The sequence below is a fragment of the Daldinia vernicosa genome, assembly GCF_022497035.1.
Source record: "Daldinia vernicosa strain CBS 139.73 unplaced genomic scaffold F5Y00scaffold_13, whole genome shotgun sequence".
NCBI lineage: Eukaryota > Fungi > Ascomycota > Sordariomycetes > Xylariales > Hypoxylaceae > Daldinia > Daldinia vernicosa.
The window spans coordinates 671745-698077 of record NW_025953929.1 but is presented as its reverse complement, the minus strand read 5'-3'; the positions used below and the strand labels follow the sequence as shown (position 1 = coordinate 698077).

General features: G+C 45.7%; 10 protein-coding genes across 10 annotated transcripts; 6 read left to right on the top strand and 4 right to left on the bottom strand.

The window, feature by feature from the left end:
- The first annotated feature begins 16 nt into the window (after positions 1-16).
- F5Y00DRAFT_232261 (isovaleryl-CoA dehydrogenase) lies at positions 17-1492 on the top strand. Its single transcript, XM_048007146.1, has 2 exons — positions 17-1296; positions 1357-1492. The coding sequence occupies exons 1-2, from the start codon at positions 92-94 to the stop codon at positions 1451-1453; spliced, it is 1302 nt and encodes a 433-aa protein (XP_047866805.1). The 5' UTR covers positions 17-91; the 3' UTR covers positions 1454-1492.
- A 17-nt stretch (positions 1493-1509) lies between these two features.
- On the bottom strand, positions 1510-4266 carry F5Y00DRAFT_252169 (HET-domain-containing protein; the record flags this gene model as incomplete). Its single annotated transcript, XM_048009909.1, has 4 exons — positions 1510-2010; positions 2101-3015; positions 3064-3137; positions 3981-4266. The coding sequence occupies 4 exons, from the start codon at positions 4264-4266 to the stop codon at positions 1510-1512; spliced, it is 1776 nt and encodes a 591-aa protein (XP_047866804.1).
- Positions 4267-7574: 3308 nt separating this feature from the next.
- On the top strand, positions 7575-8801 carry F5Y00DRAFT_260324 (uncharacterized protein; the record flags this gene model as incomplete). Its single annotated transcript, XM_048011000.1, has 3 exons — positions 7575-8130; positions 8357-8536; positions 8713-8801. 3 exons carry the CDS (start codon positions 7575-7577, stop codon positions 8799-8801), a joined length of 825 nt encoding a protein of 274 aa, XP_047866803.1.
- A 575-nt stretch (positions 8802-9376) lies between these two features.
- F5Y00DRAFT_30551 (Alpha/Beta hydrolase protein) lies at positions 9377-10954 on the top strand. The gene is made up of 3 exons (XM_048013459.1): positions 9377-9961; positions 10048-10367; positions 10483-10954. The coding sequence occupies exons 1-3, from the start codon at positions 9604-9606 to the stop codon at positions 10810-10812; spliced, it is 1008 nt and encodes a 335-aa protein (XP_047866802.1). The 5' UTR covers positions 9377-9603; the 3' UTR covers positions 10813-10954.
- An 87-nt stretch (positions 10955-11041) lies between these two features.
- On the bottom strand, positions 11042-13050 carry F5Y00DRAFT_232251 (uncharacterized protein). The gene has a single exon (XM_048007145.1). The coding sequence runs from the start codon at positions 12736-12738 to the stop codon at positions 11278-11280; it is 1461 nt and encodes a 486-aa protein (XP_047866801.1). The 5' UTR covers positions 12739-13050; the 3' UTR covers positions 11042-11277.
- Positions 13051-15914: 2864 nt separating this feature from the next.
- Positions 15915-17732, top strand: F5Y00DRAFT_268243 (cytochrome P450 monooxygenase-like protein; the record flags this gene model as incomplete). The annotated part of the gene is made up of 3 exons (XM_048012220.1): positions 15915-16029; positions 16107-16718; positions 16788-17732. The coding sequence occupies exons 1-3, from the start codon at positions 15955-15957 to the stop codon at positions 17730-17732; spliced, it is 1632 nt and encodes a 543-aa protein (XP_047866800.1). The 5' UTR covers positions 15915-15954.
- A 1341-nt stretch (positions 17733-19073) lies between these two features.
- F5Y00DRAFT_232248 (uncharacterized protein) lies at positions 19074-21183 on the top strand. Its single transcript, XM_048007144.1, has 2 exons — positions 19074-19463; positions 19533-21183. Exon 2 carries the CDS (start codon positions 19589-19591, stop codon positions 21053-21055), a length of 1467 nt encoding a protein of 488 aa, XP_047866799.1. The 5' UTR covers positions 19074-19463; positions 19533-19588; the 3' UTR covers positions 21056-21183.
- A 60-nt stretch (positions 21184-21243) lies between these two features.
- F5Y00DRAFT_232246 (ribonucleotide reductase inhibitor-domain-containing protein) lies at positions 21244-22973 on the bottom strand. Its single transcript, XM_048007143.1, has one exon. It carries the CDS (start codon positions 22579-22581, stop codon positions 21658-21660), a length of 924 nt encoding a protein of 307 aa, XP_047866798.1. The 5' UTR covers positions 22582-22973; the 3' UTR covers positions 21244-21657.
- Positions 22974-23993: 1020 nt separating this feature from the next.
- Positions 23994-24405, bottom strand: F5Y00DRAFT_260318 (ribosomal protein S27-domain-containing protein; the record flags this gene model as incomplete). Its single annotated transcript, XM_048010999.1, has 3 exons — positions 23994-24176; positions 24230-24292; positions 24352-24405. The coding sequence occupies 3 exons, from the start codon at positions 24403-24405 to the stop codon at positions 23994-23996; spliced, it is 300 nt and encodes a 99-aa protein (XP_047866797.1).
- A 747-nt stretch (positions 24406-25152) lies between these two features.
- Positions 25153-25997, top strand: F5Y00DRAFT_260317 (thioredoxin-like protein; the record flags this gene model as incomplete). Its single annotated transcript, XM_048010998.1, has 2 exons — positions 25153-25217; positions 25280-25997. 2 exons carry the CDS (start codon positions 25153-25155, stop codon positions 25995-25997), a joined length of 783 nt encoding a protein of 260 aa, XP_047866796.1.
- Positions 25998-26333: the final 336 nt, after the last annotated feature.

The window sequence follows — 26333 nt, the reverse complement described above, 5'->3', positions numbered from 1 at the left end:
AATACGTAGTATATTCTTTCCTTTCTAGATCTTAAAACTTACTTTCTACATATGTTGGGTATGTAAACAATTGTTTATTTATATATAAAATATGAAGGCATTTAGAGCTCTACGTCGCCCAGCGCGGCATTCACTAACACTAACACCAACCACCAAATCTCCCCTCCCATTGGCCCTATCGCCATCACAACTCCGGCGGTATGCATCCTCAAAGCACCCCCAAGGCTTCGTAGCACCCACTACCGCCGACCTAGCCGAGCTCCGCGAGCGGGTGCAGGAGTTCACGCGGCGCGAGATAACAGAAGAGGTCGCCGCGCGTACGGACAAGAGCAATGCCTTTCCGGCAGATATGTGGCCGAAGCTAGGCGAGGCCGGGTTTCTAGGGATGACGGCAGACGAGGACGTCGGCGGTCTAGCTCTAGGATACCAGGCGCACTGTATCGTTATGGAGGAGATCTCCCGCGCCAGCGGCAGCATTGGCCTCAGCTACGCCGCCCACTCCCAGCTCTGCGTCAACCAGCTGCAGCTCAACGGGTCCCCCGACCAGAAGTCGCGGTACCTGCCGGGCCTGATCGCGGGGGCGAAGATCGGCGCTTTGGCTATGTCGGAGTCGGGTGCGGGCAGCGATGTCGTTAGCATGCGAACTTCGGCGAAGAAAGTTGACGGGGGATTCCTGCTCAACGGGACCAAGATGTGGATCACGAACGGCCCGGACGCCGACATTGTGGTTGTGTATGCCAAGACCGAGCCCGACAAGGGGTCCAAGGGGATCACAGCCTTCATCGTGGAAACCAGCTCCGAGGGGTTCAGCTGTGCGCGGAAGCTCGACAAGATGGGTATGCGGGGGAGTAATACGGGAGAGCTAGTATTCGACAACGTATTTGTGCCGGAGGAAAACGTACTGGGCCGAATCAACGGGGGAGTGCGTGTTCTGATGGAGGGATTAGACCTCGAGCGCCTTGTGCTTAGCGCGGGACCTCTGGGCATCATGCAAGCAGCTCTTGACGTCGCGCTGCCATTCACACACCAACGGAAGCAGTTCGGCGCACCCATCGCGCACAATCAGTTTGTGCAGGGCAAACTAGCCGACATGTACACGAAGCTGCAGGCTTCGAAGGCATACACCTATGCCACCGCTAAGGCTGTTGACGAGGAGGGGGAGATCAGGACTCAGGACTGCGCGGGCGCCATCCTGTACGCGGCTGAGCGGGCCACCGAGTCTTCATTGGATTGCATACAATTACTCGGCGGTATGGGCTACGTGGAAGAGATGCCGGCGTCAAGATTATTAAGAGAGTAAGTTTCTCACATATCTAGGTTACGCCATTCCCGTTATTTTGCTAATCACTCTACTAGTGCCAAGTTATATGAGATAGGGGCGGGAACATCAGAGATACGCCGCATGGTTATCGGTAGGGCGTTCAATAAGGAATATGCTCATCTCGGAGCATAGCATAGGTAGTTAATATAGACGATGCAATTCAAGCACCTCTGGTATGTTGTGGACTCCTATTCTACCCGTTTCGCCCAGATTAGGAAATGTAAACGGTTACCCGCTGCCTCCCCATCGTCGGTATAAGGGTTTTCGCGTTCTAGAATGAACTCAACTGTGGAGAGGCCACGTGGGTGAAATACGCTTATCTCCATGGATTTCCTTGCCCTAGCTATTTCGCCATACATCTCCCAGCAATTTCCTCGATGCGTTGAAGGGTTAGACGGATCTAACAATCTCTGAAGTATTATACCGGCCAGTGAGCGAGATGACTGAGATAGGTAAAATAACCAAGACTCACTTGAGTCAACGCCAAAGTGTATGTATTCATTATTCCAGACGAGTAGAAGATTGAATGGCTGCCATCCATTTTCGGCTGCTACAGCGAAATTTACAAAGTAAGGGTATTCTAGTGATTGCTGAGACCCAAATCCAAATTTGATACAGCCGTAAATTGGAGACCACGTTATCTCTCCTGTTGTAGATACTGCATCTTTCGTGGCATATTCTAATGGTTCCTGTATTCCAGAAAAGCATACCCTCTTGATTTCGAATAGAGTGGGGGAATCGTATACTGATGCTATGGATAATGGTGCAATGCTTTTCACAATAGGAATGTTTTGTAGATGGACACCACCGGAACCGAAACGATTCTGTTCCCAGGAAGGGAGGGTTTTGTTGATATATATCTGAACCAAGGAATTCTGTCCATTGAATTTCCCTAAGCCGCATCGCCTAAGTGTTGGTGTTGCTAATCTGGCGTATTTATTAATTGACCAGGAATAAAAATGCCCAGTAATATTTGGTGTTCTGATTAACACTATCGACACCTGACCTACGCAACTATTAGACTCCCAATAAGCGGCATTGATCATGGCATTATAGACGGCAGTTTCATCGTTCGCAGAGTATAAATGAGAATGCACGCTATAGTTTCGCTCTATGAGGTGGAGGTAAATCTGAAGTCCTCGGTTGGTCATCGCGGATGGAGAACCTGCATCGTAAAGATTCCCAGTGATATTTCCGGAATCTGCGAAATCGTTAGGGGATTTCGCGAATACGCTTTCTAGCGACCATGCTCTGGGGCTAAATCTTGGAACGGTCCAGCACAAGAGCGAGTGATCATCCGTCTCCTTAAGGATCTCTTCCTGTAGCCTGACGAAAGCTTTAGGGCCTTCACCGTAGAGGAGCGGCATATTAATCTCGAAAATTCCTAGCAGAGAATACGCTATATCTTCAACGCGCGTGCTCAATCTATGAGCCGCCCAAGACATTTTTTGTGCGACACTATATTGTGATAGGGGGGACTTGGGTGTGGATATGAGAGACTCGGGAATCCCCGTGATATGCGTGAGGGCATCTCGGATCGAGTGTTTAGATCGCCTGCCTATCTCCGCCCACCCGCGACCGTAGAAGACGATATTCGACGGCGCAATTAGCTCCTGCAACGTCCAAGCTCTAGTAAACCATCTAGAGGCAAGTAGTTCACCGTCATCTTTGCTCCGACGAGACGTATATGGGAACTAAAGGTGTAAGTTTCAGCCGAGTTATTAGACTTCGTTGGTTCATACATTATCGTCCACATCTATAAGATAAGCATAGCACACAGCGGACTCTTCGTACCATTGGTACATTGAGTTAATACCTTAACGCGCGGGGAGGGTATTTCAAAATGCTTACAGGGATAATTTTCGTGGTGAAAATATTTAAGCAATAAAATTAAAAAAATAAAATAAATTTATTTTTTAAAAATAATAACTATTATTATATTATACGTAATATAATGTTTAAATAAAAAATTATATAATTATATAAATAATTTTTTTAATTTAATAATATTATATATATAAATATTTTAAATAATAAAATAATTTTATATTATATAATCATTATATAATTATTTTATAATAGAAGCTTATTTTAAGATGAAAAATTATTTTAAAATTATCTTTTAAAAAAAAAAGTTTATATAAGCAAAAAAGCCTTATATAAGTAAAATTCCAATGCTTTTTACATAATCATTTAATTAGCTCAATCAAATAAACTGGCCACCCATATGATACGAAGTAATTATACGTTAACCTATTAACCTTAATGTGAAACTTTAAGGTCATACGTTCGAATCCCTATAAAACAGCCACTCCTTTCGAAAAAAAAAAATTTTTTTTTCATTTTTTACCCTTTTCCTTGCTTACATAAACATTACCTCACCATGTTACACTTTTAAAAGCATTACCTCGGTATATTATACTTTTAAAATCATTTTCGATAAAAATCATTTTAATATAAAAACATATTATACATATAAAAATATATATAAAATAAATACATTTTTAACTTAAAAACATATTATATATATAAACCCATGTTTAATATTTAAAAATATATACAAAACAAATACATATTCACTTAAAAACGTTCTCCTTAGCATATTCGCGTAACATTATTTTAATAACTCGACATTATCACTGTAAGCATTTTGAAAGACCCCCCCCGGGCGGTAAGGTAGCTTCGCTGAGCTCAGCACTGCTTGTCTTATCGATGCAGCATGTGTCCACCCAAGCCCATTTACAACCGTGTTGCTTCGCCTGCTTGCAAGTGAGAACAATTTTCTCGTAGCCTCCTTGTTTGGAGGGGCCGCTCCCCGCCTGCAAATCCTGCAAGCTCACCTCCTCTTCGTCCCAGGTGTGAGAGAGAATAGCATATTGGTGCTTTGGGATATTGCTGCCCATAAATTCGTGCAGCTTGAGCGTATCAACGTCTAGCAAACGCATTGCGACGATGTACCTAGCGCAGTTGCAGGCTACACGGAGGTGAGCAAAATGGCGAGAGCCTTACCCATCATGTTGGTGGCCACTAAATCGAGGATTGTATGATTTGACCAATCACCTGCATTGCATTGCATGATACCCTACCAGCCACTCATATCTATCGCTAGAAGCCATCGTGTATATCGGAATGCCGGTCATGCAGGCAGCTTGAAGCATCGCTCATAGGACTACCTAACATAATTGTGTATCGCGGGGGTTTGTAGTAAAAGAAGAAAAGCGTGCACTAGGTAACGTAGAAGCTCAACTAAGACGTTCATGCAGGTCTTGTTCCATTGAGCTGTCAGACGTATTGTTGCCGTAGTTGCTGACGATGTCTCACCTTAGGTATTGTACTAAGGCAAGGTCCAACAACCCTGAATAAGCTTGACAGCCAATAAATAGACAAACTATTGGGGGGAAAACGTGAGCAATGTCTCAATAACTGCCCACTCTTAGACAACAGCTGAGAGTAGTACACTATTTAGAGGTAGAAGATGGAAGGATTAGAAACAGTGGCGCAACTTTGATTGCGGCTTTGTGTTAGAGTAAGAGGATTATCATGTGATTCTAAGGTACCAATGACACCATATATGCATAATATTTGTTTCAATATTCGATCTATCGAGGTATGCATATAAAAATAGATTCCACCTTAAATACATAATACATACGGATTACATACCTCTTAAATCCTAGTCCTAGTCCTAGAAACTACATCTTGCCCAAGGTAAAAGCTACACGTAGAAACTATTGAGAGTCATTTTGAGGTCTTTTTTTATTGCTCATCTCGTTTTCCTACGTAGATCATTGCCATCTGCATGTCGCTGCCGTGCACAGATTCCTTTGGGCTCGGAGTCTCCTGCCGATTCATAGGATGACCGTGCTACCTTTGGTCATCTAGGCCCGACATATGCAAGTTGGACTTCGGTTTGCTCAACGATCGGTAGATGTAAGGGATCCTAGATCATACGCTGGAAACGTGCCGGGGACGGATTGGCCATCTTCAGCCGCCCGACTTGAATGCGTTCGAGTCCATCTACATCGAACCGCCAGTAGGAATCTTTCCTACTTCAGCAGTACTTCGAGGTTAAGACACCCATGACGACGGGAAGGTTGCTTGAACGTTATAAGCTTATGTGCACCTTCTTTACCTGGTTACTACTTCGTAGCGACTAGGAATGCGCTCCGTTCGCGACACGGCCTTCTCATTACCGTGCGCCGTACCCATGACCGATATTATCGGTCGGTCGGGGGGTGTAAGATCGTTAAGGCAGCCAGGGCAATTAGGGCAACTAGACAAACGGGTATGATCGTCAGTTTGCCTAGCTAGCGTATTATTTGCATTGGCAGAGGAGTAAAAAAAAAACACAAATCAAAAGTTGGGACGATCCAAATCCAGGATCCCGTTCACCGGCTCTCACGATGCAGTGGCACGTCAGATGGAACCGCATTCTAGCCGCTTACTGACCGGTGTGGATATTCCCGGCGATGATCCACCCTCGACCTGAACAACCACGGCTCCACCATTGCGATACATCACAAGTTATCGCGAACAAGACAGCTGAAAAGCTCAAGCCATACGTTCTGTTAAGTTTCGTATTTTGCTTTTTTCCCGTCAAGTACCCCGGATTCGGGTCGGACTAAGCCCCGGTTATACAAGCGATTGGGTGCCTTGTCCATATGCACATTTCCTTAGTCTGGACTATCAGAATGTTATTTGGACTTCCTAATAACTAATAGTCGATAAGGTTGTCCAGAAGCGTCCGAACTTTCTGTATCTCCTTTTGGCTTCTGACGGTGTGAATCCCGGTTCGGGTTAGGCATCAAACCCTGGCATATATGTGGTGAAGTAGAGCCCAAGAGGTGTGTGTCAACCACTAGGGTTTGGGGTGCCCTTGTCAATACAACGAGACACAGTTCATCGTTTTCGCGGCAGTCCCAACGTTGCGGTTCTGCCAGAGGGGCGAGAAAATAGAGGATTTGTCATAGCAGAGGGCCATAATTGTGTTTCTTCTGGTAGCATATGCAGGGAAGTCTAACATCATAGAGGATGACCCATCGTGACGGGATCCTGACGATGCGATAAAGTGGATACTGGTGAAGGGACTGGCTAATATAAACGGGCGCTGAACCGCCATTGACTTGAATCACCCCTGCTAAAATGGAGTTGTGTTCCTCGCACAGCAGTGAACTAGAATTATGGGAATTGGGAATTCTTACATCTCCATGATACCGTTGATCTCGTCTTGGTAGCCGTGCAGTAGCAGCCCAATGGCCGACGTTTCGGCGACATTGTCATCCTCACCTTCGTACGACTCGGCAAATCCAAGGGGGACGACTGATCAACCTGCGGGTCATGCGGCGTCGAATAGGGGTCTGTGGTTCCTTATCTTCTGAGTCGGTCAAGAAGTCGATGCAGGCACGTCCCAGAAGCCGCGGCGGTCACGCGTTGCCTTCTTACTTCTGTACTCCGGAGTTCCAGGGATGAGGGAACGCCAGTCTAAAGATACACACACATGCTCGGGGTTCTGCCACCTAAGCTACTCTCCCTTATCCCTTACGTGAGGGTGGGTAATCGCAGCGGGCTCCCGCGGAGTGCGTCAAGCCTGACCGGCGATCGCAGATTCGACTCACCTGAAAGTCTTCCACGCGTTATGCAGGGAACTTATGCATGACGTTGATGGCATGAAGGATCCCACTCGGAAAAGATAGCCATTGAGGCTAGGTTTGTCGGGAACCCAGTTGGAGGCTTCAGTTTCCACGAATAAGCTCCTGGGCTTATCCCAACTCCTTGGTTATTTGACGCCTCGGGCACTCTCGATTGAACCGGAATATTCTGGCTTTCAGATCGAAATGCCCGCTGTGGTTGGTCCCACGGGGAACCAGAGATGACCTATCTCATTTCTCTGACCGATTTTGCAGATCATTATGATAGGAAGTGTAGGGGATACAACATCTAGTCTCCGAATGGAGCAAAGCTTGCGAACCCAAAGGCTCTGGCGGCAATGCTAATCTTGATCATGGATACGGTGCGCGAGCCGCATCGGACACTACCAATTGCCTTAAATTGGGCGGGATATGGCTGCGGGATATGGCTAGTATGATAAGAAGACTTCTTCTCCATGGCACATTAAATATCAGAACATCCCTATCCAGCTGTTATAGTCAGGCTCCTCAGGAAAATCCAGAAACTGTTTCAGATAACTACGCATCATACCACTTCCGCTGAATCTTTTCTAAAAGATAACGTTTTATACGTCCTCTCGGCTATAATGGCACAGGGAACCCACGAGAAACCAAACCGGCCAGTAGCCGTAAAGAATGTTGCTACACGGCTTGTGAAAACTGAACCCACAAAGACTTGTAAGTTATTCCGAAAGTTCATGGAACTCGCGAGGCGAGAACTCTGGACAAAGGAAGACCCGGGTCATAGTGTCGATTGGAAAGACGACCGGGTATGGGGGAAGATCCAAAAGGAGGGCCGTTTCTACCAGGCAGATGAAATGCTTGTCAGCTGTGGAACAGTCACAGTTGACCAGGCGGATTCGACACGGCCCATGGTATTGGTAGTCTATAACAAGAACATCGGCATATATCAATTACCTAAGGGGCGCAAGAATTTCGACGAGGGAAACCTCGAAGCAGCCCTGCGCGAGACATCCGAAGAGACCGGAGTTGCCGTTCAACCATTGCGGCTTAGATTTGGGTCCAGATCGACGCCACCGAGGCTGGCCCCGGTCGAGACCACCACCCGAGTAACCAAATATGGTCTCGAGGATAAGCTCACGGGTATTACAGAGGCCCTCTGCAGTGAGGCCGTTGGTGGTAGTGAATGGTGCGCAATATGACATCTCCGCGATTCCCTGATTTTTATACCTGCCGTACTGTGTTAGTATCGATTTTGCTAACTTACCATTGGCAGTACGTTGTCAAACAGCTCATACAATTCCTTGTATTTCCTAACCCCCCTCCCTCACTCTTCTCTCTTCCCTACCTACCACCGCGCGAACTTCCGTATTTTCGTGTCCTAAAGCAAAACATCAATATGTATTAGACCCCGATCCCGCTACCGGTGCCTGGAGGCATATCTACTGGTATGCGGCGAAGCCCCTGGGGGATACTAAACGCGACGAGAGTCGTATGACGGAAGAAGAGGATCGAAATAAGTTTTCGACTTTCTGGTTTCCCGAAACGGAGGCAATTGCTCGACTCAAGTTACAAGATGAACAGTACAGTAAGTAAACTTCCGTACAATCATTCTATCTGATTTCCTATCTCGGCGGCGACTACGCTACCCCTGTCCGAAATAAATAAAATGCCCATATTTGTTGGACCTGTTCTTTTTATCGAATCTGTATTTTTCAACCCCCTTGAACATTAAGCAAATAGCTGATATTTCATTTGATGCAGTGGTCCGACTTGTATTCGCAACCATCCGCAAAATGACTGCAAGCGACTGGGCGAGCAGCCACGAACAAGAAGGATGGCAAAAGAAATAAAGCAAAGGAGGGTGGCTTGAAACGAGACCGAAAGGATAAGGCTGGTCTTAAAATGGGTAAAGGAAAATTGATGGAGGCATTAGGAAGATTATTGCTTGCAGCTAGGTCACTAACGAATTTTCTAATGAAACCCGAATTTCCAACTATTTGAAAATAGGGGTACGGACCCCTTACTGACTTTATAATTCGTAGCGTTAGATATAGTTGCTAGATCATCTAGTATACTACATATGTATAGCGCTTCATGTTAAGGGATTACGTAGACAACGTATAGAGAGTAAAGACTATCGCAAAATTCCGTCCCCAAGGACGGGAAGATGAGGCTTGCCCGTTTGTTTGAATAGATCAAAAAAAGGGGCCTTCAGCCCTACGGCTTTGCAATCCCGCACTTTAACACGGTAAGATTCTAAATTAAACGCTAGAACGTTCTAGGAGCTGCCGATCCCCAAACGGAATGCAGCTAACCTATATCTGGCATGGGGGTGCCGTCCGTAGTCGGCGGCTTCCGATAAGTTTTATGATATATGACATCATGGTTAGTAGTACATAGAACTTACCCCACGTCTTCCATAGCATCATCATTGAAAAGCTACCCCTCACCCGTTACATACAACGGCCGATGCATTGAGATCATCAATAGCTAAAAATGAGAATATTTGGTGTTAGATTAGGTAGGTATTTTACGGTATAATACATTAGGTACATATATGCATGCAAATTATATAATTAATTCCGTATAATTACGTGCATTTCAAACTGTACAATTACATAGAAGCTCTGCGTACCTAGTAAAACCCCTCACATGTCGCTATCAAGGCATCTTCCCGGATCCCGAAGAGCTGTTGCCGTCGCATCATCAGGCTTTGCTTCTCCGCCATCATCAACTAGTTCTCAAACTCCTCCGCCATCCTCCCTTTCCAATTCCAACCCCAATTCCTCAACGCCGCCAACCTCTCTTCAGTCTAGAAGCTTCGCTGCACAGCAATCGACCCGAAATCAAGACATTCTCAAGCAATTGCCTCCTAAGCACCACACCTGCAAGATGTCGACCATGCCAGCTCAACACGGCCACTCCGAGGCCTGCTGCAACATCCCCCCCGTGGTGGCCAAGGACTACGCCGCGAAGGGCACATACGAGGAGCTCGGAGGCTACAAATCATGTAAGTCAGCTATACATATTCTCTGCCTCCAACCTACCTACCTACCTACATACACCTACTAACCGTAACCCCCCCAAACGCCTCAGACGTCACCGGCCCCAAGCAAGCCACCAAAGGCATAATCACCATCTTCGACATCTTCGGCTTCTACCCGCAGACCCTGCAAGGCGCCGACATCCTCGCGACCTCGGACCGCTCGCAGCAGTACCGGGTCTTCATCCCGGACTGGTTCCACGGCGAGCCCGCGCCCCTCGAGTGGTTCCCCCCCGACACCGAGGACAAGCAGAAGAACCTCGCCGCCTTCTTCCAGAAGAACTCCCCGCCTAGCGTCGCCGCCAAGGTCCCGGATTACGTCGCCGTCGTCAAGGCCAAGTACCCCGAGATTAAGAGCTGGGCCATTCTCGGGGTAAGAACTATCTATCCCCTTCTCCCTCCCTCCCTCCCTGCCTCTCTCCTTTTTTTTCCTTTCTTTCCCAAAATTTCTTAGATCGTGGTTAACTAACATCACCATCCATCCGCAGTTCTGCTGGGGAGGCAAAGTCGTATCTCTCGTACTTTCCCAGCCCGACACCGTCTTCAGGGCAGGCGTGGAGGCGCACCCGGCGATGGTCGACCCCGCCGACGCCGAGAAGATCAAGGTGCCTCTGGCGCTGCTAGCATCCAAAGACGAGCCCCCGGAGGACGTCAAGAAGTTCGAGCAGAACCTCAAGGTCCCCAAGCACGTCGAGATCTTCGGCGACCAGATCCACGGATGGATGGCCGCCCGCTCCGACCTGGAGAACGAGCGCGTCAGGGCCGAGTACATCCGAGGCTACGAGACTGTGCTGAAGTTCTTGTCTAAGTATGTGTAAAGCCTTGTTTAATCTCTCGATAAGCCTCGAGGATTAAAGGCTAGGTGTCGACGTTAGGCTTCGCTTGACGAGATAGCTTCTAATAAAAGTAAAAAATGAATGAAATAATGAAATAATTGACCTTTACTTAACGATTATGAAAGCACCGCCCCGCCCCCTTTTTATCCTATGGGCAAATTCAATCTCGGTCACTTAAAATAGTAGGCTAACTAATGAAAGTTGTGCCATGGGTACAATATGTCAATTAGTATCGTGTCAACAGACAGGTATCTAGCCATTTTAAATCATAATCAAGTCGTAACGCCATCATGCATTATTTTAAAGTATCAGTGCCTAAGCAAACGCCAGAAAATGCGATAAGCGTAGAAATATCATACCTCGCAACACCCCGAAAGAACAGGGAATATGTTCTCCAGTCCTCTATGTGTCACCTAGCTGTGTTGAAGTAGAAGCCTTTTCCCGACCCTAAATCCCATTTTGAATTCCTTCGCCGGTCCCTGCCTTGACCACTTCCGGCTGCTTGTCTGATTCTTTTGCGTAGACATTCTCCGCGGGCAGTTCCTTTTCACTCCCACCTGCGGCGACGGATGCCACATCCATCTTTCCGCCCGTATCTTCTTTCGCTCTCACATTTTCCTTTAAGTCTTTATCCACCTTGCCCTCACTCTCGCCTTTACGTCCACCAGCCGCCTCAGCAGCGTTTTCAAGTCCAGGTTTGGGTAACTTCTCAATAGCAGGGGTAGCAGGCGCCTCCTCGTCGCCAATCTTCTCAAACTTAACGACTGCCCACTCTATTTTAAGTGATGCATTCCACGCCGAGACGTCACGAGACTTGCTGGGGATAACGTTGCCATAGCGGTCGCGACGCTCCCACTTTTGCTCCTGCATGCGTACGAGCTCTGCCGAGTGCGGCGCTAGCACGTTGACGCGCGCAATACGGTACCAACCTGAGAAAACGAATCGCGCGCCGCGGCCGTAGTCGTAGGAGCGACGCTCTTCAAACACGGCAACAGGCGCGTGCACAGACGGGACGTAATCGATAGGTGGGATGGTGGGAAAGCCAGGTACCTGTCGCTGGTGAAGCTTTAGGCGGCGTTGTTGCTTCTGCTCCTCCACTATACGCTCTTGTTCCTCAGGCGGTAGGTTACGAACGTCGCTGAACTTCATGCGGCTGCTCGAACTAGACGATGTTTCCGTAACAGGTACCTCATCTGTCTGGCTTGCATCCGAGGACGTAGTAGCCCTTGTTGTCTCCTCGTCGGTGACGGATAATGATTCAATAGCAGCCGTAACGTGGCCAGCTTCGTTGTCCTGAGTAGTAGACTGAGATGCCTCTTCCGTAGGAATCTTATCCGTAGTTGCGTGGATATCTTGGGACTCCTCAGGCTGCTTGGGGATTGGCCACTCCCCGTACTCCGCCTTCTTTGAGCTGTACTCGGGTAACAAAGTAAGCTTAGATTTAGCAAATACGATACGGTCACCAGGCCAGCGGGGGTTAGCGTTGGTGAAGAGCAGCATGTAAGACAACTGGTCTGGATGCTCCTTAGAGTTGTGGAAGGTGCTTGAGTTATAGTTTGGAAGGGCTTCAAGTCCCTCCTCACCACCGAAATACTTCGCAATTGCGCGTTGATCGTAGAAGTCGGCATCGTCGAATTGGCCTTGGTGCTGTTGGTTGTGACCTGGGGAAAACGGGTTGCTATAGGTACCTCTTCCGCGACCACGGCCACGGCCGCGTCCCCCACGATCTCGTCCTCCGCGGAATCCTCGACCACTCATATCACCTCTACTGCCTTCGTTATTGTAAGGTTGATGCGACGATGAGTGGTTGGGAGGGAGGGTAGATGACTCCGACGTATCAGGTGTAACGCCGGTTGCCTGTGAATCTCCACGGCGAAAGGGAGGAATATAGCTTCCGTGCGTAGACATGGCTTATGACGTACGCGAAGGTTAAGAGGGTTAGCAAGGCAGAGAGTAGGTAGTGTATGGGGTGAAAAATGGGAACTACGGGGCCAGCCTGTGGAGAATGAGGTCGGTTGAGAATATTATGTATATTAAGTTTACCCCAAGTAAATAGTGGCAGCTGCGGTGGCTGTGATTGTTTTTCTTCAGATTCTGCAGTAGCGGTACGGCGGGGTTGATTGTTGTTCTTTGCCGTAGAAGCTGCAAACTGCAAACGTCGTTGTCGCACAGCTATCAACTTAAAGATATCGGAGTATCCAAGTACCTGTTTTAGGCAGCATTTATTTAGGCACCTAAGGTATCTATCATTATCTTTAATTTCTTTAACATACTACCATCTTAATCAATTGCACGCACGAACTTGAGCGCATCTTGGTATTCATGACCCCTTATCGCGAAGACGCATTTACTTATCCTACATATGCAGATTATTAACACGATCTAAACGCCATGTTGTTTATAATTTCTCCGCCTAAATTACATAGACACCTACCAAAGGTATCGTCTCTTCGTTTTAAGAGATAAGCTTCTGTGATGGTATCACAAGATAAACCCACAACACAAAATTGGTTCTTAGGGAAGTTTTACATAAGCTATGGAAGCCCGTGGCTAATACGGGAAGTATCCTTCCTTATATATGTATGTCTCGTTAATAATCCTGACGGACAGAATATATCTTACCAAGAAATTTTTAAAGTGGAATTTCATACTAGGTATTACACGATTTGACAAGGCCTAAGTTTTTAATAGGTACAAGTAGTCACTTAGAAAACCAACAAGTCAAATAAGCGAGCTTTTACGACTTTTTCCATTATATAAAACAATTGAGATTAGGTGAACACATTGGTATGTCGTCGAATTCAACTACAACCTCGCAAAGGGACTGAAAGGACAGTATTGATTGATACCTACTTTGAAAATAGCTACGTAATAAAACCAAGAGCTTCGGTACAAATATAACTGCATTCATATAGCCAATTATATATTAGTATCATCTATCACGTTACACCCGTGCAGCTTATAGTTGTTTTATGCTCATCGACGTAGTTACTTAAACATGTTATCTCTAATAAGTAACAATCCCGTGCCAATCTTGCGCGACCAAAAGAAATATCGTACGCGCTGGTACCGAATTAAAGTCCTAAGATCGTCCTGCAAGTCACTCTTTTAAGACCCATGAATCGAGATTCAAGATTGTCTTTCAGCCCCGGATCGGGCATTTCTTCTTCTTATACTAGGCCCTTATATCATTTGGGGCATTTACTTAACTGTTACGCAGTTTTCATTTCAATGCGTTTGATGCCCATGATAGCTTGGGTAATGTAACGGCAAGTTCACTTCTAATGAAATTGTCTAATTCGACATAGCCTGGAAATCCAAATGGTTTTTGAAGTTCGCACCCGTGGTTTGAGCTTAATATCCTGTGTAATCTACGTAAAGATATGTGTAAGCTATTTGACTACCGGCTATTCACGACTTACGAGGATGGTAAGGTTTCACAAGATAAAGGAGGTTGATGTGATGGTTTGGAACTGCACCACATGTTGCAGCCACATAAAAATATGACAGAATCGAGAAACCAATGAACATGGAGGTACTCTTAGCCAATCTGATTACTGATTAAGGGTTTAATCTATATGAATATTGTGGCTTTTATACCAAAATAGGCAGCCTTCGATATTACTAGAGGCACTACCGAGTCCACAACAGTCCGGATAGAACACTCCGGAAGGGGTTTCATTAGGTAAGATCAATCACCCCACAACGGCCACACCCCACAACAGCCATAAATTTCCCATATAAAATCGTCAAAATCGCATATTCATAACTAATTAACTAAAATAGATAAAAACAATCGGCCAGCTATTTTAAAATGGCGGTTTAATTCTATAATCAAACATAAAATTGAAAAAAATCAACGTGCTATATAAAATGAAATATTAAAGGTTAAAAAAGATATAACATTTTTATATATAAATTATTATTAAATCTATTAAAGATGATTATATTATAAATAAAATACTTATAAAATAAATAAAAATGGTTTTATATAGTAAAAATTATAAAAATTTTAAATTTTCAACTTTTATCACGTAATTCATTTTCCCCATTTAATTATTAATTTTTAAAATTCTTTAAATTTTAATTATTAAATATTAATAAAAAAGCATTTTTTAAAAAAATAAAAAAAAATATTTTTATAATTAAAATATTTTTTCAAATCAATTAATAGTTTTAATTTTTTAAAAATAACAATTTTTAAAAAAAAAAATTTTTTTATTTTTATATAAAATATTAAAATATTTTAAAACATTTTATATTTAATTTAATAAAATTAAAAAAATTTTTCTAATTTTATATTTAATTATAAATTTAAATTACTATTTTAAAACATTTAACCGATTATTTATATCTATTTTATTCAATTAATTATAAATATGCAATTTTAACGATTTTATATGGGAAATCTATAGCCGTTGTAAGGTGTGGCCGTTGTGGGGTAATTGATCTTAACAATCGTACTCTACTACTAAGTGTCTTCGGAATATATTCACTAACATAACATAATGGGAAGTTTCAAACGAATCCAGTGCTAGATGCGTATACTACCTACTCGACATGGCAAGCTTTACGAGTCTAGATTATCCGCGGAGTTCCAACTTTACATAGTTTAAGACATTTATGATAAGACGTATGTTATGCATATAATAGTTACTTGCCTATGACGTGAAAATGCGTATCAAGTACCATTCTTGTGGTAATACAACCCTCTATCTCTAGAAATATGGAGCTAGGGTAGTGGTCGCGGCCTTGTATTAGATTGGCTTGTAGCTAAGGTGGCGTTTTTCTCCATGAATAGGATGAGTTTCTAGTTCGAATATTGAAACCTTTAGAATTTGCTTTTTCTTTCAGTTTGGATAGAAAGTCTTAAAAGTACCTAATCTAAGTCAACATCCGACACCTCATATTGTCATACACACGAGAAGAATATGACAGATAGGGGAGCAGTCTGCGGGATCCATTCTACCGTTGTATTGGCAGATGTGAATATATATATCTATCTTTCCTATATTACTACAATGATGAGGTTTTCGTATCTACTCTTATCATTACAAGTAAATCTCAAAATACCACCCTAACTATTTGCAAGGCGAAACGGCTATTTGTTCCATTTAACTTATCATGTTTGGCCTCTCTCTAAATAGCTCAAGCTTATCAGAGTGGTTGCTGGTGTTCTTTTTGTCGGGGCCCCTTTTGGTTCGTCTTATTGATTTTGTTACGAAATCCATCAACTACGGCAATATTACAGTACTAACTGAAATATTGGGCTCTAGTTCCTCATAAAAGCCTGCTATAACCTGTTCTTCCACCCTCTAGCCCATGTCCCTGGTCCATTCTGGAGTCGAATAAGCGGGTTTCCTTCGTGGTATCATGCTTGCCGCGGCGACCGCCATGTTTGGCTATGGCAGCTGTTCCAAATCTACGGCGATAGGATTCGTTCTGAGCCTGGCGTGGTATTGTTTTGCGATCCTCAGTCATACGCCGACATCTATAATATGAAGTCAAATGTGCAGCGGGCCCCTTTCTACAAAACGTTCCAAAGGAACAGGCACGAGTCCATGGTTGTGACTACAATTGACGTCGCTGAACATGCGCGGAGGCGTAAACGCCTCAACCCCATTCTTCTTAGTGAGAAGTCCATACGCGCGGCTTCGAAGTTCATCATTAAGCACGTTGAACGCTGGGTCCAACTCATGACAGAAGACAACGAGATAGCTACCGAGTGGTCTTCTCCCGTGAACTTTTCGAAGAGAACTGACTCTCTTACTTTTGACATTATGGGCGATCTTAGCCTCGGGGTGTCTTTTGACATTAAAGAGCCCGAGGATAATCTTATGAAATTAACACCATTCTATATGTTTCAATGGTTTCGATTCACCTACATGGTATGCATTTCTACCTCATACCTCACTCCCTGTAGTTTCGATGGGGGGTAGTGCTAATAATATGAAAAGATGGGCCGTGCCCCCTTTTTTAAATTCCTCAATTCGATGAGGCCTTACGGATTCGACTATCTCCTCGAAATCGTAACCCCACCAGGTGTTCAAAAGTTTACTCAATTTATCAACAATAGCGTCACTAATCGTATTGCTCTACAAAAAGAGCAAGCGGAAAAGCCTGAAGCTCAGCAGCGTCAAGATACGTTCCACTTCTTATACGAAGCGAAAGATCCCGAGACGGGCGGTCCCGCTTATGACGATGCCACTCTACGAGGAGAAACTACTCAGCTTTTGGTCGCGGGATCTGATACGACCGCTACCGCTATTTGTGGTATAATTTTCTGTCTCACTGGCGATCCCCGACGACAGCAGAAGCTCGTGGACGAGATACTATCAACATTCGAATCAGCAGAGGATATCGTCTATGGACCGAAGCTTCTGGGATGCACTTATCTAAGGGCTTGTATCGACGAGGGGATGCGCCTTAATCCCTCACTACCAAGTGACCTTCCCCGAGAGGTACTGAATGGTGGCCTAACGATTAAAGGAGAGTACTATCCCGAAGGCACTATCGTGGGAAATGTTCCTTGGGCCCTCACGCGTAACCAGGAAATTTACGGAGACCCTGAGGTATTCCGGCCCGAGCGTTGGATCTTAGACGAATCGGCCGGGGTGACTCAAGAGACCATCGCGCAGGCAAAATCCTGTTTCCACCCCTTCATCTCCGGTCTGGGCAATTGTGTCGGGCAGAATCTAGCCATGGCGAGTATCTATATCACGATCGCTCGGCTACTATACCAACTAGATGTAAGACGAGTTCCCGGATCCACCGTTGGAGGCGGTAGTCCTGCGATGGGGTGGGGAGCAAGGAATAAAAACCAGCTACAGTTGAAGGATATATTTGGTTCAGCCAGGGAAGGCCCAGAAGTACAGTTTAGGAAGAGGGCATTCGTATCCTGAGTAGGTACCTCAAGTAAAGGTATCAGTGTGAGATCGGGTAGCATGAAGGAAAAGGAGATGGTAATCGGCGCCGAATCGTTCCTTTCATTAGTACGCAAGTAACACATCTTTCCACTGCTTTCCTTCTAGCGGCTTCGAGCGTAGAGGATATCGAAGGATGGATATGGTTCGCTCTTTTACCTATGGATCAGCGATGATTAGCTGCAAGGGAAGGTAATTTTGTGATGAATTTCATTCATGCTCAACATAATATGCAAGCTAGCTTCTACAGAACGTTAGATAAACGACGCTCCCTATTAACTACCATCTCAACTTCCTCACTCATCCCTTACGTTTAAAATACAGCCACCATGCTTACTTACGGTGATCTATAAGTAGATCCCGCTTTAGATTAATAAACACGGCTCACTTCTTCAGCACCATAAGAACGCCCCATGAATTATATACCTCTTATCAGACATATTCATCATTCTTGGCAACAGTACGTAGATCGTGGTAAATGACGTTAAGCAGGCTTCGAGTAATGTCTCACGGGATCGGAGGTATTAGAAGATCAGTAGAACGGCGACTAATTTAACATCCTAACATCCTGGTAAGCTGCAGCATTTTCAACAGTACCCTTACTCCTGTAATAACACTCAGGTAGGTATATTTCCTCGTGCTAATATCATATGTTATAAGGCTAAACCTCCCAACGTTTCCAAGTGAAGCCGGAACATGGTATTAGGCTGTGAGGCTTAAACTATAAGTGTAGTATACTACTAACGTGGCGTACCAATGGCTAGCCACATACGGCCTTAGAATTAAGTGTTAGATCTAAAATACGCCTCGAAGCGTGGGAGGTGTTGTTTCTTTTAAGACTGATAGAAATAAGTACTTGTAAAATGACACTTTCTTAAAACCAACATACAGCTTTAAGCAAACCCTGATTTCATCATCAACGCTTGATTTCAAGTATATATCAATCTCACGCTATAATTAAATGCCTATAATAAACACATAAGAAAGGCCGGATGGTTAAGTACCTGTTACCTATTCAAAAATGTTAGCCGTGAAGAATAAGAGGGACTAACTACCTTTTATGCACATTATGTATGTACCTCTTTCTTATTTAAATTATAACGCTAAAAGTTTCTTTTAAACCCTTATCAGTTAAACCACGAGTATTTAAACTCGACCGTCTGTTTTATGAATAAATTAGATTTATACCACTGGCTTTAATGTTACATATCAAATCAGGCTCTTTAACAGTTTTTGGTACACCTGCGCTGAAGCTTAAATAGTGGGCACAAATAGCGGGGCGCTATTGAGCTAAGGTTAGGTACTTTTCTATATGCAATTATCTGGTCGACCTTGAACATTCTCATTCCCATTCCCATTTCCATTCTCATCCACCAGGCTTCTTCCAATTCTTATCACGCATAATTCATCTCCAAACAAATCAAATTAATCCAACCCAACCCAACCCAACGCGTACGCGCATTCATTCCGAATCAAACTGGTTGCCACCATGGGGTCGAAGCGCACTGCTGAAAATGACAGCGAGCAGCTGCCTAGAAAACTTCGTCGTCAACGGTTTTCCGGCTCCGTACGATCAATTCTTCCGGATTTAACATACGGCCAGCGATCAGTGTTTGGTGACTCCGAGTGCCCGACAACTGTACCGCCTGAGGATAGCGACTTGGACTGCGAAGATGATGCTGAGGCGCTCGCGTACCTGAAGTCTGTGCGGTAAGATTCTCTACTACAACTTCCATCTCCAGACTCTCAAAGCTAAACCGGTATCATGGCTTCCTTTAGGTGATTAATACTGACATGGTGAGTATAGAGTGCAAGCATCCGCAATCCCACATGTTATGGTCGCTAGTAAAGCTGGTCCGCAACTACCCAAGGCTCTACAACAATCCACAGACGATCTAGAAGACCGGCAAGACGACGATAATGAACCCATCGACCGCAGCATATATAAAGACGGCCGAGGAGACTTTAGAGGATTCTATCATGATGGAGCCTATATCGCGTACCCCCCGGGCTATTTTGACAAAGATGAGGATGAGGAAGAGGATGAGGACGAAGATGAAAATGAGGATGAATATTATGACGAGGATTACAACGGTGAGGAGGGGGGAGAGCAAGAGGACCCAGAGTTGGGATATGACGATGCGAGCGATTATGAATCAAGCGAAGGCGGCCCGCGCAACAGCAATTCTGACGAGATCTACGAGGCGTACTTTCTATCTCTCACGAAACGGTTCCTAGCTCTGCGCCAGGTTTTACTAGTAGACCCGCCGGATCATTTGTTATATTATAATCTCCCTAGGTCGAACCCAACCGAAGTGGGCGAGTTCGGCCCTAAATCCGATACGTTTGCGAAGTGGTCTGGCCGGCTCCGGGGTACGGACCCATTACCTGCCCAGATCGCCGGAATGCATAAAGACGGCGTTATCCGCCTGATACGCATTATCCTCGGTGGCAAGTTCCTACGTAAAAACCAGGAGCTCCGTGAACGCACGAGCAGGTGGATATGGGCGCTGCTCGCACGTCTTCCCGAGAGAGGTGAACTCGACTACCAAGAGATCGGTTGGATACGCGAGCTGGGTAAGAGAGCAGTCCTGCTCATGGTTAGCTTGGCTGAGATGGAAGTCCTGAAGGAACACTACGATGTTGGTGATAGTAATGCCGGAAGCCAAGGCGAAGTCGAAGTCGACGAAGGCATTGACGGGACAAGCCAAGTTGAATGCTGTGACTACGAGGATATCGACATTGATGTCAATGATCCCGAGCCTCACTATCGTGGCCCCGGCCAACCCCCGGGCGGTAGGGTGCCCAAGCTTGCCCCTTTCAACGGTACAATCAAAATTGAATCCGATACGGACACTAATACCCCCAATGGAAAAGAACCTGTCGGAACCGAAGTACCATCTGAAGAAATAAAACCGGAGCTATCAGACGTCGAAATGGAGATAGATTCACAGGATGAGGAAGAGGAGGACGGGGAAGTATCCGACGCACCCCAGCAGCAAACAGAACCCACGGCTGACATAGAGAGGGCCAAGGCCCGCTTGCTCGAGCAGCTCAACAGCACCGCGGCCGACGAAAACGGTGATAGCCCAGCGGAAGAGTTGCCTGCTACGGCGCTAGAAGAAGAGGCCTTTCTCGCCCTCGCGGCAGAAGAAGAGGAAGCGAAGACAGAGCAGCTCCGCAGAGCCAAGGTCAACGAGCGCGCTACCCTGAATATGATCCTTACTGTAGCCGGTGAGTTCTACGGACAGCGCGACCTCCTGGAGTTCCGGGATCCGTTTGGAGGGATCCAGGTCGAGTAGGTGAAAGCGTATGCGGTGTCTTGCACGTAGATATATGATCAGACTGCTGCTCTATTCGCTCAAATGTTTTGTAGTTGAATATATAATTACTTCCCAGATAATTAATAAATACAAGCTTAGGTACCTAGTGTAATTAGTAATTCTTAAGACGCTACGCAGACCAATTACGAGTATAGACAGACTATGTCGATGTTGTAACAATTCTTCATGCGATGCTACAAGCTACCTTATTCTCTCCTATGGAGATAAGCCGATACGCCTCCAGCTATTACGCACTGGTTCCCCGGTGTGTACTGTACTTTCTCCCCTTTCCTCTAGGTATCGATCGTCCTCAATATGATACATAATTGTACGCAACGTGACGCAGCATAACACAACTCGCGTACAACACGAGCAAATTCCTCAATGCCAGGTAGTCCATTAACCCATGCAATCTTCGCTAAAAACGCCGGCCCGCCAATGACAATCCGAAATAATACAAACAGCTTCGACTTAGCTGTCTTTGCCTCCGCATTTCCTGTTTCCCTCCTCGTGCCTTGCTCCTCTTCTGGGTATCTTATCGTTATCCAATACACGGTAAAGACAATTCGTATAGTTCACGCTTAAACATCGCTCATCTCGACCTCCCAACCTCGTGAATCATCTCTGTATTCCAGGTCGGATGTTCTGACCAGGAAATCGGCCTCTTCGAAGTCGGTGCCGTCGGCACTTCCTACCACCCTGACGTTATCTTGGCCTAGGGCGTGTGCTGATAGCTTGGTTTGCCGAAACTTGGCCTTCCGCGGCGTCGCCATGACCCGGCCGTTATTTGCACCCCAGCCGATGGGCGCCACGCTCCGCGGGCTGACCTCGCCGTCAAACCTGTCGCTCCAGACACCCGGGTTGAAGTCCAGGTTGAGACGACCTGGGGTTTGGGGCGCCTCATCTTCGTCCTCGGTATAAGAACGCTTGCGAGTCCGCGTAGTAGAGATGCCTGGGCCAGCACTCTCGACGGAGTCCTGGCTGCTCGTCAGGCCGGGAACATCCTCGTCCATCATCTCATCGAGAGGCACACCGTTGAGACTGAGTAATGGCTGGTAGGCTGCGGCAGTGGAGAATGATTGAGTGTTCTCCGGTTGTGTTCCAAGACCGCCGACCTTATTGATCCCGCAGAAGGGAAGGAGTTCCCGCGGCGTCGAAATAGCATTAGCGCGTGATCGTCCCTCGCCCATCGTCGCCGTAGAGACGTTGTTGTTCTCGTCCCAGAGCGCAAAAGCACTATACTTTTCTGTCTTGTAGCCTTCGGGGACGGACTTGCGCACTCGCATGCCCACGGAGAGGAGGTTTGCTTGAACCGACGCAGGAAGAGAGGGACTAGCAGGATCAGAGGTATTGTGCGCCCGCGCGTTGGTATGGCTAGCGAAGGAAGTATCGGGATATTGCGAGACGGATGCCGACGAACCGGAGGCGAAGAACGAGGTAATCTGTCGCTGGGCGGGATCACTTGCTGCGCCTGCAAATTGGCGTTTTGTTCGCGGGGCCGACATGGCTGCGAGGGATAGGTGGATAGATATTACGTGTCGTATGCAAACAAGGCCCACTTGGACCAAATATAGGACGCCTCAGATTTAATAATCAGGAGTTTCCGGAGATCTAGTTCTCTCAGTTCAAACAATCGTGATGACGCAATGTGAGCTTTCCAAGCCCCCAATAGCTGCAACCAAAAAAGGGTGGGGAATTGAGTATTGAGAAGTGAAGATGTCAAATCTGAGGTTTATGGTAGTGCAATTAATGAGGTATGTTTTCTTTTTGTCCGATACTGATGGCTGATGGTTTCGTTTCGTGTGTTATGAAGATTGAATTATGAAGAAGATAAAAAGGAAAATTACAAAAGAGGTTGGATAATCTGGGGTTGGTCGGACGATATGTACATCTAAAGTTGGAAGTGGGGAGGCTGCACGATGCGCGTAATTGGCACTTTCCGAAGCGTGTTTTAACGCGTTGAATGGGAAACCTTGCCATTAAGCTTACATTCAAGTACCTAAGTACCTCTTACGTGCAAAGAACAAGGTTGTCAACTGAATGTTCATAAACGGTTAGTTCCATTGAGATTACTAATTTGAGGCGTCAGTATTCAATTCTTCCTACTCTAAAATGATACATTAGGTAGTACAGTCTCGGTATTCGATCATACCTGTTTACTAAATAGATAAGGAATCCCTTAACAGGTACGTAATCTATGTAAATGCCCAATGACCCCTATATAAAAACTGTAGGTTAGGTAGTTACTCCTCTAATAGCGAGGTCTTCTATAGGACAAAACATCTAAGATAAGGGAAAAGGATACGACTTCGTTTCAAATGTTATCCGCTCGTGTAGTTAAGATCTACATTCCAAAATTCCAGTTATAGAAAACTTAGAGAAGCAATGGGACGTTGGTCATCACGATGGGCAAAAAGTGAAAAAAGATAGTGGAACCATGTGAATTCGCCTAATGCAGTGACAACAACAATCACTACGACTGGGTATGTAGCGATCCTCAATCAACGTTCCACGTCCTCACATCTAGAGACCTACACTGGCAGAAATAGGCCTCGGAAGATGCTCATGTGGAAAGCCATTTCCAGCTATCCACCCACGCAGAATAAACCATCCTGCTTATGTCTGAAGGTGACGACTTCGTAATACACAAGGCGAGAAAACGAGGAAAAATCATTCGTAGCGAAACGGATGATGCAAGATATCAGGACCCCAAACGCCCCTTTTGTATTAAGGTTCTTGGTATCCGTCGTCTATCTGCAAAGACGTAGAGGTTCGTAAAAGTCGAGTATATCCGGAAGACAATATGCCATGTTTTTTTTCATGCGCCCATTCCGTCCAGTACCTTGCAGATATCCGAACTATACCCATGAAGTCGTAACCCATGCCCAAGAACGAAGAAAATGCGAGACGAAACCCTCTACTTTCTTCGGAAAGAGCAGCCCTCAGTCAATCGAGCCTTACCACCAGTAGGTTGGCAAAGGACAGTGGTGCAGCCTTGGCAGATAACGACGGTCTGGGCGTGGGAGAACACGGTGGTGATTGTGAAGCAACCGGGGCACTTGACGTCCATGAAGAAGGATCGGGGGGCGGGGACCAAGGTCTATTCAATGACGTTAGTATCGCCTAATATTGAAAATTATATTGGTATCGTACCTTGAGCTTGTGCTTCTTGGCCTCAGAAGCCGGGCTAGGGTTGAGGAGATCAACGGCGAGAACCTTGAAAATTTTTTGTCAGTATAAGAGTACCATTTGTGAGTGCGAATCCAAGCATCCACCCGCCCATCAAAGTTGTATTTGGACCGTCTCGAGTATCCGATCAATGGTAACATCCATTCAAACTATGTGTTTAGACGTAAGGGAAGACATTTGCCGATATTGGTGTTGATATTGTCGTGGAAGCGTCGATGATTGATAAATCGAAAATCGCGGAGATCGGTCGACAACATGATAGAGAGCGTAAACAAAAACAAGGTTCATTTAGACTTACCATCTTGTCTGATTGTAACAAGAAATATGTTGATTGTTGGGTTGGCAAGCGAAATATCGGCTGGCGAAATCTGAAGATGGAGTTGATGGCAGATTTTGGCTGTGCTTGCGAACAACGATGGTTGAGGTAGTTAAGAGATTGAGTTGAGGGGAAGGTCGTGCGTGTGTGTCCTAGAATAAAAGTTCGCTTGGTAAATTTTGGGGAAGCTGGATTTTGATTCGGCGGATTGGCTCTGGTGGGCAGGAGGCGAAACTAACTAAGACTTTTCTAGTTTAGCTAAATCAGGCTTAGCGCTGAGGAGGGCTAGGGCTTTAAAAGACCCACCTTTCTTACTGGAGCCCGGCGAGCTAGAAATACATAGTACTGATCCGAAAACCGAGACTACCCGGAGTCCGCCACCTGGCAGAGCTTTCTGCCAGCTGCCAGTTGAAGCTGGGCTATTTCATCATCCAGTACCTAGGTCTCCACTTGGAGGGGTTCAATATTGCTCAAATCGTGTTGGCTACCTACGTAACGCAACATCAGGCATCCTGTAGCTATATTCAACACTATCCTCAGATTATCTACGACTATATCAAATTCAATCAAGATGGCCGCTCCAACAGAGCAGCGAATAGCTGTTCCTATTGACGACCCAAATGCGGATACTGAATGGTATGTCCTATTCGGAACAATCCCTCCCCCAACCTAAGTTCTCATCTCATAAAATACGATAGGAATGATATACTCCGTAAACACGGCGTCATACCCGAAAAGCCTCCCTCTCCTACACCTATGATAGAAGAAGCTTTACTCGAGGCCCACCGAATAGCACACGAGAATAGGCTAGAGGGGAAAGAGCTCGATGAGCTTGACGCACTGGAAGATGAAGAAGACGATGCTTTCCTAGAACAGTACCGACAGAAACGAATGCAAGAGTTGAATAGTTTGACTAAGAAGTCAATACACGGCACAGTCTACCCGCTGTCGAAACCAGAGTATTCGCGCGAGGTAACAGAAGCCTCACATAAGGGCCCCGTTTTTGTCAACCTCACATCCTCACTCGGGACCAACGTCGAATCGAGAGTTTTATCAGAGCTTTGGAGGCAAGCAGCGAAAGAATATGGTGATATTAAGTTCTGCGAGATCCGAGCGGACAAGGCAATCGAAAATTACCCAGATCGCAACTGCCCAACCATTCTTGTGTATAAGAATGGCGATATTGTGAAGCAAATAGTCACTCTTGTTACTATGGGTGGTGTGCGAATAAGCATGTTGGACATCGACAACTTGCTAGTTGAGGTGGGCGCGGTTGGTGAGAAAGACATGAGAGTAGTAAAAAGGAAGAGAGATGCAGAGGATGCGAAGGAAGAACAACTATTGGGTAAAGGGATCAAGAGTGGAAATCTGAAACATGCAGCCGCTAACGACGACGATGATGACGATTGGGATTGAAAATATACCTCGTATGTGCGGTCACATCGCTCTCACATTGCCCATGTCGACCGGGTTAATTCGTATCCGACCTCGAAGGCATATAATACACACAACTTACGATGAAAATGATTTGCAAGAGAGGTAGTCCCTATTATCGACTCCGGGGATGGTGGCCAATATGATGTAAACCTTTTTTAAACCCTTGATACTAAATGGAGGATGGATGGGCTAGTGGAGTACAGATTAGCGATTCTAACGATCTCATCCATCGAGCTATTTCTGGATAGACCCAGCCGAAACATGCATAACAGATGGATGTTAAGTTGGTTTCGACAGAAGGGGATTTTGGAGAGA